Source organism: Propithecus coquereli, unplaced genomic scaffold (genome assembly GCF_000956105.1).
Source record: "Propithecus coquereli isolate 6110/MARCELLA unplaced genomic scaffold, Pcoq_1.0 Scaffold14, whole genome shotgun sequence".
In the NCBI taxonomy this organism is placed as follows: domain Eukaryota; kingdom Metazoa; phylum Chordata; class Mammalia; order Primates; family Indriidae; genus Propithecus; species Propithecus coquereli.
Genome location: NW_012138302.1, coordinates 1,946,623 through 1,962,856, shown reverse-complemented (window position 1 = coordinate 1,962,856; position 16,234 = coordinate 1,946,623). Strand labels below are relative to the sequence as shown.

Below are 16,234 nucleotides of genomic sequence, written 5' to 3'. Positions count from 1 at the left end.
GTTAGTCTTTTAGTCAGAGGGGTGTACGGATGATCTCGGATAGCCATGATTATTGTTTCAACCTCAGGGCTTCAAAAATCCTAAATGGTTTTCTAAGTTTGTCAACTAATTAAAAGGAGAAACAGTGAGAAAGAGTTGGGGGAGGAACTTTTTCAAAATGAATGGTATAAAAAAAATTACTCACTTTGCAGAATTCAGTGCAGTAAGAGACAAGCAGACAAACATGTTAGACAACATGCACATATTTACAAGTTGCAGGACATGATAGAAAAAGCCAAGACCAACAAAGTATCTTCTGTTCAGTATGCAGTCCAGAGGATTACAGGGCATACTCTTGTAACTGAACATTTTTTAAAAAACCACTTTGAAGGCATATGCAATCCAATCTTTTAAATGAAACATGGGTTGTTCTTTTTATAACAACTTCTTGCCCCCTCAATACCTAATAAGAGTTTCTGTTATTTTCTACCATTGATTTTTTTAATGACAATCTACACAAAAATATTCACAGAGAAAAGAGACTTTGATGCTATGAGTTCTTATGGATGATTACTGAAATCTATTTAATTTTTTTTTTAATAAAGGTTTTCTGTTGCTTAAGCCTCTGTCCATCCTTGAATACAGCTTATACAAAGACACTAACATGATTCCTGGGGATCACAGGGTGCAAATCCTAAAGCATGTTACAGAGCAGGACTGGACTTCACAAAATAAAACCAACAGAGATCACATATCACTGACTCAGAAGAAACAATAGCCTGCTTAGACAGGGAAAAACACTGCCTATATGGAATACACGAACATGAGAAACTGTACCATGCAGAGATGTATTTATATAGACATTTCCTGCCTGACAACCTCTGTCATCCTTTGTTTCACCTATGGAACAAAGGAGAACTGTAAGGTAACTGTAAGGTAAAATACAACCTACTGTCATAGAGATCTGTGATTTTTTTCAGACGTGCATGTAACCTCTATAAATGATCATGGAAGTGATTTATCAACTTCCTGGAGTTTGGAAATTAAGGAGCAAATTGAGTTATTGTAGGCAATATGGTACTAAAGTGTCATATAAAACAAACATATAGTTATTTTTTAGTGCAAAGAAATATAGCAAGTAAGAAATAACACTATAAATCTAATTCTTTCTTTAAAAGAAAATGCGCTTATGCATTCATAACATCTATTAAGGGCACTGGGACACCGGAAACCTGAATACACAAGGCCTGACATACATCAAGCCCTTAAGTCCACTGCTTTTTGTATGTATATAATGAAACTGATATGGGGAGAGCGGGGGAAACCTTTCTTTTAATTTTATTTCCAAAGGAAAACTAAAAGTTTCCTTTGTCACTTTTACAAAATATAAATTAATATTCATATCTTTACTGTTATTTGCAATAAGGGTCCAATGAAATCCTCTCTATGGTATCATATGTGTGTTGGGGGGTGTATACACACACCTACCTACAGAGAAAGAAAATGAGATTTTTAAGTAATCATAGAACCAAGTGGCCAGCACTATAATATTAAAATAGACCAAAAATCTATACTTAGCAGCAAAATGAGTAACCTACTGGCCAATAAGAAAAGCCCTAAATTGCCCTAATCAACTGTACTTTATAGATTACTGCAAAAAAGGTTATTATACTAAGAGTCATAGACCTAGATAGAATCTCAACAGAATATTTCATTCTTCTATTCCTGCAAGAAAAAAATTACCAAATAATTCTAATTTTCAAAAAACCACCACTTCAACAGAAGACAGTAACTTGATATTGTACAAGAGGTTAATCACAAAACTAATTTTTAAAGATGGGTCTATGTTGTTTAAAAAATTGTTCTTAAGTATTCCAGGAAAGGAATGATGATTATAATATGCCTCCCCCCGCCACCACGTATTTGCCTTTAGAAATCTCAAGAAAAAATAGGAGTTTTACCTTTAATTAGTAATATAAGCAATCATATGTGAATTGACCATAGTGCAAAGATACTGCTTAGTATAAACTTCCTGGTGAACGTGGCCTTTCAAAAGAAGTGTGGATGAGCACCAGTCTTATCCATTGTAAAGTAAACTACTGTAAATACATAAAGTTCAGTTAATGAAAGTTTACACAGTACTCCATTAGTTAATCTAGACATACACTATAGCCTATTTTAAAAGCAAAAAACCAAAAATAATACTGTTGTAATTATAAGATAACAAAATAATCTATAATATATTTTTAGTAACTTTGAAAAAGCCAAATTACAAAAAATAAAACCATAGTTCATTTATCTACTGGAAATGATGATATTGATACTTGATTTGCTTTTTTAAAAATTCCTATGTATAAAACAGCAGGTAGTGATATTTTTCAGGACTGCCAACAAACTGGCAGAACAGAGAAGAATTTAAGTGAAGTGAATCAGATTATCTAAAAAGTCTGCTAAAACAAAATATCAAGCAATCTTAACTTATGGTTGAGACCATCATATAAGTGTGATCATTGAAGAAGTAACTCTAAATTGAAAAATCACACACATCTTTTTGTTTCCTAATGTCAGCTAAAAACCATATTTTTTAAAAAATAATATCCACCTTAAATTCACCAAATATTCAAATGTGAGGCTTGGAAAACCCACAGCACAGCTGGGACATGAAAATGAGCTTGTTAGACAAGCTGATTCAACTAGGAAAAAAACAAAAAGACGACGGAAGGTGGTGGCAATTAAATGTGTGAAATCCACAACTGGAACTGAAGTTTAGCTGTTTGGAAGTACATAAGCATATTGGAAGTGTCTGAATTCAAGAAAACCTACATTTCAATGATGGGGGGACATGATACAGGAAAAAATGTCCTGAGAAAGACCCTAACACAGTTTACAATAGTGTGTCCTACAAACAATGTATTGAGGTGGTGGTTCCAATGAAGCCTAGGGAAACTGAAATCTCTGCTCACCTACGTTTACCGTGATCCGAAGAACTCAATACAATTATTTATTTAATAGCACATGAAATTAAAATTGAAAAAGATGAAATTTTTAAATAGTCATATTTCTAAGGGATCAGGCTACTAGTCAACCAGAACTTGGGCAAAATAAAAAGTTATTTCTGATGGGGTACGTAGGTCACACTATAAGTAGCTCAACACAATTGACCTGAAAAAGCATTATGACCTAAGAAGCTTGTTCTCCATCCCCCGCCCCCAGTTTTGACATCTCATGGTACCAGTGCAGGTTACATGTATTAACATTAAGCAGAGGAATGTACTCATATCAAAAGGACCACAAAGCAAGGCGAGTTGACAGAAGGCAAACAACAGGCAGGACAAGCTGCTCTATCGGAATATGACGATCACTATACATATCCCAGATTCTCCATCTCATTCCTGTACCGCTGTTCAGACACCTTGCTTTTATGTTGCTTGCTCTCTAAATGCTGTCGGAATTCCATCTCTTCACCAGCCCCAACATTACACATTGAGCAGTAAAACTGGCCACTTGGAGTAACACACATGGCTAGATCACGTGGAATTCTCTGCCGAGAGCGGGGATTGAAGTAAGGACCTGCTAAAGCAAGAGATAAAATGTATTCGAAATACGCACTAAGTAAAATTATAATTATCACTGTAATTTGTAATTCTAAGTTCAAATTACAAAACTCACAGATTCTAAGCTTTAAATGAATGTGAAGGTAATGGATTTTTTAAACTACAATTTTATACAGGTTTGATCTAAAAAGATAAAATGATTCCTCCAACTATTGTCAGAAAATCTGCTGTAGAGCCAAACACAAACTCCAAATGGCTATGTCTCTAAGAAAGTGAATACAATTTTGAAAATACTTTAATTTCCAAGCATTACATCAAAAGTCATATAATTATGCTGAACCCTTTATTCCAAAAATTCTACTTCTAAGAATTATCCTAAAAAAACATTGAGAATTTGCACACAGAGATTTACCAGCAAGGACATTTATTTCAGCAGTGTTTATACAAGCAAAAATTTAGGGGGAAGGGAGATCCAAAAAGAGGATTTGAAAAATTATGGTAATATATGCAATGGAAAATTATGCAATCACTAAATATAATGCCATAGAAAACTTTTATAATATGCCAGTAAGTAAACCAAGAATATCATAAAATAGGATTCCATTTCTATATATTTTTTTCTTTTAGAGACAGGGTCTTGCTATGTCACCAAGGCCGCATTGCAGTGGTATGATCATAGCTCACTCCAGCCTCAATTTCCTGGGCTCAAGCAATCCTCCTGCCCTAGCCTTCCCGATAGCTGGGAATACAGGGGCACATCACCATGCCTGTCTAATTTTTTTTTTTTTCGAGAGACAGGGTCTCCCTAATGTTGCCCAGGCTGGTCTAGAATTCCTGGCCTCAAGTGATCCCTCCACCTCGGCCTCCCAAAGTGCTGGGATTACAGGTGTCGGCCTCTGTGCCCAGCTCCATTTCTATTATAAAGAAGTAATACATATAAAGAGATTGGAATAACAGCCACAAAAATGTTAGTGACATTACTGATAATTTTATTTTCTTCTTTTTACATTACTAACTTCCTAAACTGAGCAATTAGTTTGTTAATTTTCTGCTTTTCTTTTCTACTATAATAATAAATATTTAACACTTTTCTCAAAAAGTGTTTGTAGGATGCTTTCACTGCATCCCACAAATTTTGATATATTTTCATTACTGTTTGGTTCTAAGAATTTTTAATTTCCAGTATAATTTCTTCTTTGAACCATGAGTTATTCTGAAGTGTTTTAAAATTCCCAAACAAATGGAAATTTTGTTTGCTTTTATTAATATACTTTTGTTTATTTGTTTATCTTTTTAAACTCTGCCAAGTCTCAGGAATGATTTTATATTTTTGTTACTGACATATCACTTAATTATACTCTGGTTAGAGAACATAGTCTATATTACCTTTACCCTAAAATTTATTTAATCTCATATTAATACAGCTATCCCAGCTTCCTTCATTTCAGCTGGATTTCTTTTATCCAATCTGATAATCTCTGTCTTTTAACTGGGACTTTAATAAATTTACATTTATTATAATTACTAATATATGTTTAGACTTATTAATCATATTGCATTGTGCTTTCTATACATCCCTTTTTCAATAAGCCTCTCTTGCTTTTCAATTAGTTTTTTCTTTTGTTTATTTTCCTGTTCACATAAATGATCTTTGCTGGCGTGTGTACGTATCACAGGCTAAGGTAAAGGGGAGGATGAGGGACTACTCAGTCTTACTCTCCCTACTGAAAACAATCTGAATATGCAGAAAACGTTCCTATAAATGCATGGTTGTGAATTGATATGTATATAAAATCACCAAGGAAGCATTTTTCAAAACACACGTATGTCTGGGTCCCACTTCAAATTTACTGATTGAAAATCCTTTAAGTCATGGTTCAGGCATTTTATAAAAACTCCCCAGGTAATTATGATTCACTACCCTGGTTTAAAAACCACTGCTATAGTCTTTTTTATTTTCCCCCAAAATTGGAACTAAACATGGTGCAACTTTAAACCAAGTAGCCCATTTTTATCATGCATTTTATATTTCTCAGCTGGAAAATACCTAAAGAAACATAAAGGGAATATAATAAAAGACACTAAAACATAGACTATGATTTAAAACTAAAATAAATAATATACTAAATAGGAAGTAAATAAATAAGACCTGAAATAAACACCAGCCTGACTGAATAGCCACTAGACCAATTCAACATAACAATGACTAACCCCAAATTCTCAGGGCTATCTATTACCACTAAAGGAAATAAATTAAAGGAGACTATTTGCAGAAGGTATATGGAAACACACAGGATACCTGAATTATTCTGTACTGTATACATATTTCTCCTAGTAGGCATCATCTTAAATTCATTCCCTTCTTTCCGGGCCCGCCGGTGGCCCACCTCTGAGGAATCCCTGGAGAAGAGAAATTTAAAAAGAGTGAGATTTCTAAACAAGAATCCCTTTCAACTTTTTTTCTTTAAAGAGAGTCTCACATAACACTTTGGCCTCAGAGAAAATGGCAATACCTACGAGAATGAGTTACTCTGAGCTTCCGCCAGCCGCAGCCTCTTGGCATGATTCTTCCCTTGATAGTGTGCCTGAGCCACAGCCGGAGAACTAAAGGAGGCATCACAGAGCTTACAGTAATCATTCTCTGTGGCCAGGATCACTCTGCCTCCTGGCTTAAAGGAGCCCACCTGACATCAAAGACACAAGACAAAACAAAGTTAAAAAAACATGGAGCTTATTCCCTCCTCCTCCTCAAAGGTCCTTCCAAAAATTGAAAAACAAAGGATATGGCATGACCACAAGCACTCAGCCTCATAAAGAAAAAAAATAATTCATTCTAGAAAAAAAAGGCTGGGAGATACTTAATCATGCTCTTGCATTATAATCACCTATGTACCAAGTTAGCAAATGGTTCATTGCTATCTCCATTGAAGAAATTTTAAAAATGAGTTTAAAAACCCTAACATGGAAGATTTAGGGCAATAAATAATGGGTAAATGAATAGGTCTGGCCTAAAATCACATTACCAGAAAGAGTAAAGTCTGGTCAGAATCCATCAATAAGCGTTTACTGAATGCTGTTTATTGGGCTTGCTGCCTCACCCAGAAGGGATATATAGTCATATATTTAAAAAAGAGCCCCTGTCCTCAAAGAGTCTACAAACTAGCTACAGACAATATATAATCAGGGAAAAATAAGGAACAGATCGAGACAACTGTATTCAGGTTGGGAAACAATATGTTAAGGGAAACCTAACACAGTACCTGGAAGATAGTAGGTACTCAATAAATATTGGTGGGTTAATGAAAAATGACACAACAGATTTCAGCTAGAAGAGAATAATATACTATATGTTAAAGATTCTGAAAACCATATGTATCGTGAACAGTTGAAGAAAATAGTGTTGTTTCATCCAGAAGGGAAGATCTTCTGGGGGGACTTCAAAAATCACAAAGGGCTATATGCTATGAAGAAAGGTTTAGACTGTTTGCCCAGGAGGATGGAGCCAGCTGAAAACAATCCTGATCTAGGGGCAGCCATTCAATATCAGAGCAGCCGTCAGGAATCAGTAATATGAAAACTGTTCAGCTTGAAGATCTCTCTGGGTATATTCCTGTTCTCTGATTCCATTCTTAATATATCTCATTTCCCCTACAAATCCATGAGAAGGAAGACAGCTGGAAGTGCTACCCAATCTTCAAGTACTAAAAACTGACACTCAGAAAGGCAAAATTATACCATGATGGTTAGGAGCAAAGCTCTAAGATGAAAAGAAATTCTTGCTCCACTGCTTTGCAAAATATCTAACACTGTGGAAAGTTACTTAGCTTATCTGAGTTTCTAATAAATTTCCAGTGAAGCAGGTGGTGCTGGCTCATGGATTACATTTTGAGTAATAAGGCCAAAACCTCTAAGTTGTTGCAAGCATTAAATAAAGCCAGGGCCTGGGACTAGAATGAAGCAAGTAAGACACTTGCCTTGAGTACAGAATTTAAGGGAGCAACAAAAAACTCAGTAATCAAGATAAATAATATTTTAATATAATATTTTAAAAAATCATGTTTAATGTAAAAAATTTGATGAACAAAATACCAAAATTTTAAATATTTAATTAGTAACAGTGCCATGCACCAAGACATATTGCAGCCTGAGGCAAAAGGGAATCAGTAATATTTATCCTGTCTTTTAAGTTTTTGATGTTTTGTTCAGCATTGATCTTTTTACATTAATTTTGAATTTCTAAAACACTGCATTAATATTTATCTTGATTAGTGAGTTTTCTGGCTCCCCCTTAAATTTTGTGCCCAAGGCAAGTGTATCCCTTACCTGATCCTAGTCCCAGCCCTGAATGAAACAATGTATAAAAAGTGCACTGTGCCTGGCGTATTAAGTAATCAATCATAGTTATTATTATTTATAACCATTATATTGTTTTATAGACAAATATCACTTCAAAAATAGATTATGCAGTAGAATCCATAGCTCAGAGGCTACTAAGGTACAGAAATATCTTGTCTAATCAACTTGCTCTATCTTCCAAAGAGCAAAAAGAACTTGGCTCTCAAGTATGTCTCATAATAGCAAAGTCCAAAAAGTGCTTATACAGCCTGTCAGCATAGAGGTAAGTAACGGGCAATCTCAAGAAACTAATCTTGCAAATGGAAAATCAAATCTGAAATAAATGGGATTAACTGCAATAAAAAAATAAATGTTTAAAAATCTCTCTTCTCATTGAGGGCGTAGCCTAAACATTCAGGGTCATTTAACCTTGAATTTTGAGAAATACATAGAGAAAGACTCACGTAACAATATTTGTTTCATCACTTCACGCATCACAACCAGGGCCAATGAGAAATCTCAAGGTTTATAGATTTTGGCATGCATTAAATCTAGCACTATAGAGTTCAAGGAGTTAAAAGTAACAAGTAGCATCTTCAAGGATTATTTGCCCAACTATACCCTGATGGACACATGGACAACAAATTTCATTCATGACCACTGGTACACACGACAGCTTCTCCCCTAATGCTGCTTCATCCAGACACATCTCACCTGTGAAGGGACTGGAACAACTGGAGTAGCTGCGGGTTCCATCGCATGGCTCATTCTGGCAGGAGGAGGACAGCTATTTGCTGCATAGTAATTTCGGAGTTTCTTACCATGATTTTTACCCTAGAAGTAAAAACAAAATGAATACAGCAGTTCCCCGCTTATCAGCGGTTTTGCTTTCAGTTACCGACGTCTGCTGTGGTCCAAAATATCAACATATTTTGAGAGAAAGAGGCCATATTCACGTAACTTTCATTATAGCATATTCTTATAATTGTTCTATTTTATTATTCTTTCTTGTTATTTATATCTTATTGTGATTAATAGGGTTCAGTAGTATCACAGGCATTCACTGAAGGTCTTGGTATCCCCTGTGGACGAGGGGAAGACAACTGTAATCACCACCAGGAGGAAAAGGTGTCAAATCGAGTTAATCAATGTATTCATTTTTAAAAAGGAAAAAAACCACAAGCAATACTAACTACATTTTATCCTTTATAGACAACATCAGAGTAAGGAGACCACTAGCTAGATTTGCCTACCATATTTTGAAGTAAAAGAGTCTACTCTTGGGCTCTAACAGAATTAAATTTATCTGAGAAAGATAAGAGAACAGAGCCAAAAGAAATTAATTTCCTATATGCTTCTGAAAAAGTATCACACTTTCCAGTGATCTTCATCCTCACCCAACTTGTTGCCATTCATATGCCACTGTTTAAATATGAATTTCACGACACTCCAATCTAATCTACTTTATAAGTCAGCAATGAAATGGATAATCCAATTATTTTTACAAAAATAGCACTTAGAGTATCTTTTTACTTACAAAGGATGTTCATATGCATTAGCTCATTTGCTGCTCTCAAAAATCCTGTAAGAGGAATCTGTTAACATTATCCAAATGTGACAGCCGAGGAACTGCAATCCAGAGTGGGGTCACTTGCCCCCAGACCTTTTCGGAAGCGCTAAGTAGCGGGGCCAAAGCTTGGAGCAAGCCTTCCAAAGAACGGCCCTTTCTTACTACAGCATGATGGCTTTGGGATACAATGGGAATGACTATTAAAATGTATTTGCCTTTCTCATCACATTTTGTTTAAGTTATTATTCACATGATTATATTTCTTGAACTGACACAAACTGGTGGCAAGGGTCAATGGTGCAAAAGTATTCTAAATGAGGGCAAAACAGGTTGTTATTCTTTAAACTGCATTATAAAATTCAAACCTGTAAGCAAACATTTATTCACCATTTACTATATGCTGGAGCCCTAGAAATAAACTAAGGGCCAGCATATAGGCTAGAGGAGGAGACAGATACATAAGCAGTTAATTAAAGTAATGAACTAACTTCCATCTTCTGCCCACTCAAATGCCCTAAAGGTGCTCTTACCACAGTCACAGTGACCTCCAGAGTCAAATCTGGTGGTCACATCTGTGTCTTCATCTTACTGGAACTCTAAGCAGCATGACACAGTTGCCCTTCCCTCCTTGAAACACTCTTCTGATTGTCATCTATGACTCCCTCTGTCCTCCTCGGTGTCTCTATCAGACCTCTAAACTCTACAGGGCCCAAGGCCCTACACTGGGCCCCCTTCTCTCTCCTACACTCTGACCCTAGGTTACTTTATCCAGTCTCACAGCTTTAAGATACACTGAGTAAGCTGGTGACTCCCAAAATTATCTCTCTCCATTCCTGACCTTCAGAACCATATATACAATTGCCTCTTTGCCATCCATGTTTTGAAGTCTAAGAGGCATATTCAACTGAATGTAACTTTCAATTCCTTCCCCACAGAACTTTTTATGACCACCACCACCATTAGTCAGCCACAGTACGTAAATGGCACCACCATCCACAAGATTACTCAAGAAGAGCCAATGGGTCCTCTTCTTAATTTCATCCTTCCCTAAATCCAAAATATCCATTCCATCAGCAAGTCTTGTTATTCAAAATATATCCCAAGTCATTCCACTTCTCTCCCTGGATACCACAAATACCACAGTAATCCGATCTACCGACATTTCTTGCATCAGGCAACAGCTCCTAAGTGGTCTCTGCTCTCGATCTTGCCCCCTTTATAATTCTCCTCATTATAAACTGGAGTGATAATGCTAGACATGAATCGGATCACGTTGCTCCCTCACTTAAAATCTTCCAATGTTCCTACCACATTTAAAATTCACAAATCTTCTTATAAGGCCCTACATGATCTGGCCTTGTCTACCTCCCAGGTCTTTCGTTAGACGTACTCCTTTCCCCTGCTCATTATGCTCCTTCTGCACTGACCTGCTTCTGTTCCTTAAACATACCAAGCTCACTCTAGCTCCAGGGCCTTTGTACTTACTGTTCCTTCTGCCTAGAACGGGACTCTTGCAGATCACTGGTTCCTTCTTATCTTTCAAGCCTCAACTCAAACAGTGTCTCGCTCACTCTCAAGTGTCACAACCCCCACTCCCGCCCCCGCCCCCACACACACACTCTCCATCACATTACTACATTGTCGGTTCTGGTTTTATCTTAGTATCACCTATCAATATCTAAAATAAGATTGTTTGCTTATTTGTTTTTTCTCTTTCCTCCCCTCTGGAATGTAGACTCCTTGAAAATAAGGGCCTTGTCTGTCTTGTTTGCTATTCTATCTCCAATGCCTAGAATGGTTTCTAGCATAGAGTAAGCAAGCAATAAATAATTGTTGGATAAATGAATCAAGTACTACAATGGTGATAATAAACTGCCAGGAGAACACAGAGAAGGAATTTCTTACTTCTGCCTGAATGTGTTGGGGAAGGCTTCCCTGAAAAAAGAGACATTGAATCATCTTTTTAAATGAGCAAAAGTTTACTGGGCAAGTAAGGAGAGAAAAAGAAAACTGCACTGAAGAAAGAGCATGAGCAAAGGCCTAGCCTGTTATGTTGAAGAGCCACAAGGAGAGATGACGATCCTCTTCCCCTCTGGAGAAGAGGTAGGGGTTGAGATACACAGGGGCTCATCCTTAATGGTTTTCTCCATAATATAGAACTGGGACTTCAGAGGTAGCAGGGAGCCTCAGAGAGACTTTAAGCAAAGCAGTGACATGATTTGATATATCTGATAAAGATCATCCTAAGATCAGCATGGGGGATAAATTAAAGTAGACCAAAGCTAGAAGCTGGGAAGATACAGAGAGTGTCGGGGGCAAAGCCCTAGGACACAACAATATAGAGTGTGGTAGAGAATGAAGATCCAGAAAATGAGAATGAGAATGCTGGCCTGTGAAGTTAGATGAAATCAGACAATGTGTTGTCATGGAAGCCCAGAAACAAACTGGAGCTAAAGAGTATGGTCAGGGTGGAGATGGAATCTAAGCAGTTACAGCATGCACATAGTATTTAAAGTCATGAAACCAAAAATGATTACCTAGACAGAATGAAGATAGGTGAGAGATTCTGAAATGGGCCTGAGCAAGATAATGCCTAGAGTGAGGGAGAAAGACACAAGAACTATGAAGAAGGTAAAAACAAGTAATGACAAACTGGATATGAGGGAGGTAAACCACAAAGTAGATGGGGATAACAGTTATAAAAAAAAAAACAAACAAACAAACATTTAAGGGTGGGGAGGAGAGAAGGCTTTGGGGAAGAAGATAGCATCAACATGTTGGGATTGAGAGACATCCTGCTATTGCAAGACATCCTGATGAATCCTGATGAATCCAAGAGACAGTACGACACGTGGATTAACACTAAGGAAGTCAAGGCTAAGAGCGTTTGGGAAACTTCCTAAAAACAGATGGGAACTTGAATCTACAGATCTCGAGGAGGATAACAGGGTTAAATAATTTCTGACTACCCCCACGTGCTAGGCACCATTCTAAGAAATACAGATAAAATAGTGCACACAGTCCCTTGCTCTTACAAAACTTTTCCGGTGGACATACATACACATATACACACATATATGCAAAGCAAAGAAAAGATGTGAGTGAGAGACACCGCTCTGCGGAAAATAAAACAGGATGATATAATAGATAATGGGCAGGGAGAGGGTGGGGTAGGCAGATAAGGCTTCTTTGAGGAGAGATGTGAGCTAAAAGCTGAAGAATGAGAAGCCTCCAACTGTGCAGTATAGAGAAAGAGGAAAGAGATGGGCCTCAAGAGACCCATTTAGCCATGTTAACTTTGAAATCCCTTTTAGATGTCCAAAGAGAGACCAGTCTGGAGTTCAGGTGAGAGGTCGGGTTAGAGACCTAGTATTTACTACTATCAGTACGTAGATAGTATTTAAAACCATGGAACTGGAAAAAAAAATAATAATTAAGATGACAACAACAACAAAAAGAAAAAAAAACATAGAACTTGATAAGATTACCTAGGCGGCCTGGAAATAGAGAGAGTGAAGGACAAAACCCTAAGACATTACAATGCAGAGTGTGGTAAAGAATAAGGACCCAAAAAATGAAACCGAGAATGCCTGGCCTATGAAGTTGAAAACCAGGCAAGTGTAGTATCATGGAAGCCTAGTCCAACAAGGTGGCTCAAGGGTAAGTTTAGATACATCATGACCCCGGAACTCTACTTCTAGGTGTTACCTAACAGAAACATACACATGAGGAGATATCTGTTAAGAATATTCCTAGAAAGACTATTATGTAAGAGCAAAAAAAAAATGGAAACAACTCAGTGTCCATCTATAGAATAGATAAATTATAGTTTATTCATATAAGGGAATACTATACAGTAGTGAAAATAAACATTCTAGGGCCATGCATGCCAACACGAATGATTCTTACAACACAACGCTAAATAAAAAGAGCAAGCTGCAAAAGCAGATACATAAGAACAATTTTTAATATGGGATTTAAAAACATTAAAATGCTACATATTATTAATATAGACAAATACATATGTCGTTAAAGTACAAAAAAATGTATGGCAACAATAAATACCAATTCATTATAGTGGCTGCAACTAGGAGCATAGGAGAGACACATAGGAAGGGATACATGGGGACTTTGGTCAAATTAATAATTTTTACCCCTGTAAGCTACACAGCAAATACAAAACTTCATTATATGTTTTGTGCTTTATACCTGAAGGATTTCATAATAAAGGTTACTGTGTTTTAAATTATTTTTTACCTGTTTTCACTAGGTCAGAAGGCACTGTGGGGTTGAGTCAAGTCAGGACAGAGAAGTAATGCTTGGATTTGCAAACAGAGAGGTGAAGATTGGCCTTGGTAAGAATCATTTCAGTAGAATGGTAAGAGATAAAAAATCATGTGGTGTGGCTTAAGGAGAGAATGGAAGGTATGAAAATGGAAACAACTAGTATAGGCAACTATCTGAAAAAGTTCTACTATGCCAGGGAGCAGAGAAATAGGGTATGGAGCTAGAGGAGCAAATGAGGTCAATGAAAGAATTTTTTAAGGGTGGGTTGTATTCAGGCTTGTTTACATGACAACAGGAAGAAATTACTAAAAACAGAACAGATGGTGCAGGAGCCAAAGGGCATGGCTACAGGAACACAGTCCTTGAAAAGGCACATGAGATGTACAGTACTACTGGAAGGGTCAACTTTAGATTCTGTCAGGTTGTTTATTACCAAAGCAGCATCCCCAGTAGTATTCAAGCAGATATTGCATCCATAACATAATAATAATGATAATAATGGCGACTAACAATTTTTGAGCACTTATAATGTGTTAGGCAGTGTTCGAAGCACTTCATAAATATTATCTCTTAATATTCATGAAATGTGTATCAGGTAGGTGCAATTATTATCCCCATTTTACATATAAGGAAACTAAGCTTAGATACTTAAAAACCTGCCCAAGAGTCTGGGTGCTGTGGATCAGACCTATAATCCCAGCACTTTGAGAGGCTGAGACAGGAGGATCACTTGAGCCCAGAGGTTCGAAACCAGCGTGGGCAACATAGGGAGATTCATCATTTTGCTTTAAAAAATTAAAAATGAACCAGGTATGGTAGCATGTGCCTGTAATCCCAACTACTCAGGAGCCTGAGGCAAGAGAATCACTTGAGGCCAGGAATTCAAGGCCACAGTGAGCTATGATTATGCCACTGTACTTCAACCGGGCAACACAGTGAGACTCTGTCTCTATTTAAAAAAAAATGCCCAAGAGCTTCCCGATAGCTAGGTAGTGACTGCTTAGGTTTGAGTCTCCCCATATAGTCTCTGCAAATAATACAGAACAATAAGAAAAACAAAACTACACAAAAGCCATGCCCTCCACATAATCAGAAGCACAGGGTACCCAGTCTTCAAAATAACTGTAAACAGAAAAACATCAAACCCCAGGGAGTAATCCCTCATACTCCTATCACAAGCCTGCAAGTAAACAATGGCAATCTAACAAAAACTGTAGGAAGGAGAGAAGAGGGGAACTAGAAACAGGCCTAAAATTGCTCTAAAACCACTACCAGAAAAAGAAAGTCCACCCTGACTACTGGAAAAGTAGCTTAAACGTACACGGTCTGAAGTGGCTGTCTTCAACGTGGCTTCTGGAGAAGAAAAAGGCAAAAAGGAAGGAAGGGACATCCTTTGGCATCTGAGAAGTTAAAGGGAAATGAAGCAAAATAAGAAAGTTAGTGTCCTGCAAAACAAAAATCAGAAGGTATACAAACCTTCTACAGGCCACCAAAAAAAGTATTTTAAAAAACTAGACTTTATTACAGAGATAGAAGAGGTTGTCATTAAATTAAGCAACTCATATAATCCAAATCACAAAATGAACAAAAGAAAATTAATCAAGTCTATACAAAATTACTACCAAAAATTCAACACATCTCAGCAAATGAAATGTCCCCCTGCCCCTCCCCAACAAAAACATGAAACAGAATGAAACCTGTAAGGTAACACTCTAAATTGAACTGAATATATTCAATCATTTGAGGATATGAGAAATCACCTTGAATCAGAAATTCAAAATGTACAAACAAAAACATAGTGAGAAATGAAAAGAAGGGTAACTCGGAAAGAAAATGAGAATCATCTCAAAAATGAAAGGTAAATTAAAAGTGACAAGGGAGAATACTCAAATGAAAAGTACTAAGTGGCACTGAAGACAGGTAGAAAAGCAATCCAGAAAATAAAAGTGATATAAAGAAAGAATTAAAAAGGGTCAGAGAGGAAGCAGTGGAAATGGAAAACAAGCAAAAAAGGAATAACTTATATAAAACTGGAGTTCCTGAAGAATAAAAACAAAATAATCAAATGGAACTAATATTTAAAACTATAACCCAAGAAAATTTTCCAAAAATAAATGAAGACCTAAATCTACATATTGAAAATGTATAACAGGTTATCTCAGAAAATTAAGCCAGAACAATCAAATCTGGGGCATATCTTAGAAAAATTATGAGACTTCAAAGAAAAAAGCAAAATCCCTTCAAGCTCTCCAAGCAAAAAAATCAAATAACTTACAAAGGCGAAAGAATTAGAATGGCATCCATAATATACAAAACAAACAACAATGGGCAATATCTTTTAAAAACTTAATGAAAATGTAAACCAAGATTTTACATCCTTTCAACTAGCCCTGTATTAAATTTCAAGACTATATAAAAACAGTTTTCAACATACAGGAACTTAGGAATTCAGTACTCATAAGTCCTTCTTGAGCAATCTATTAGAGCTTCACGCAACAATAAAACGACT

General features: G+C 36.5%; 1 protein-coding gene across 1 annotated transcript in view; it reads right to left on the bottom strand.

Moving 5' to 3' along the window:
* Positions 1-3,181: 3,181 nt before the first annotated feature.
* ZMAT3 (zinc finger, matrin-type 3) overlaps positions 3,182-16,234 on the bottom strand; it is a 34,675-nt gene continuing 21,622 nt past the window's right edge. The window contains exons 2-5 of the mRNA XM_012639404.1: positions 8,583-8,702; positions 6,051-6,217; positions 5,833-5,933; positions 3,182-3,549 (exon numbers count right to left, since the gene is read on the bottom strand). Of these exons, the coding sequence (XP_012494858.1) occupies positions 3,341-3,549; positions 5,833-5,933; positions 6,051-6,217; positions 8,583-8,702 (597 nt within the window). The 3' untranslated portion in view covers positions 3,182-3,340. The remainder of the gene's footprint in view (positions 3,550-5,832; positions 5,934-6,050; positions 6,218-8,582; positions 8,703-16,234) is intronic.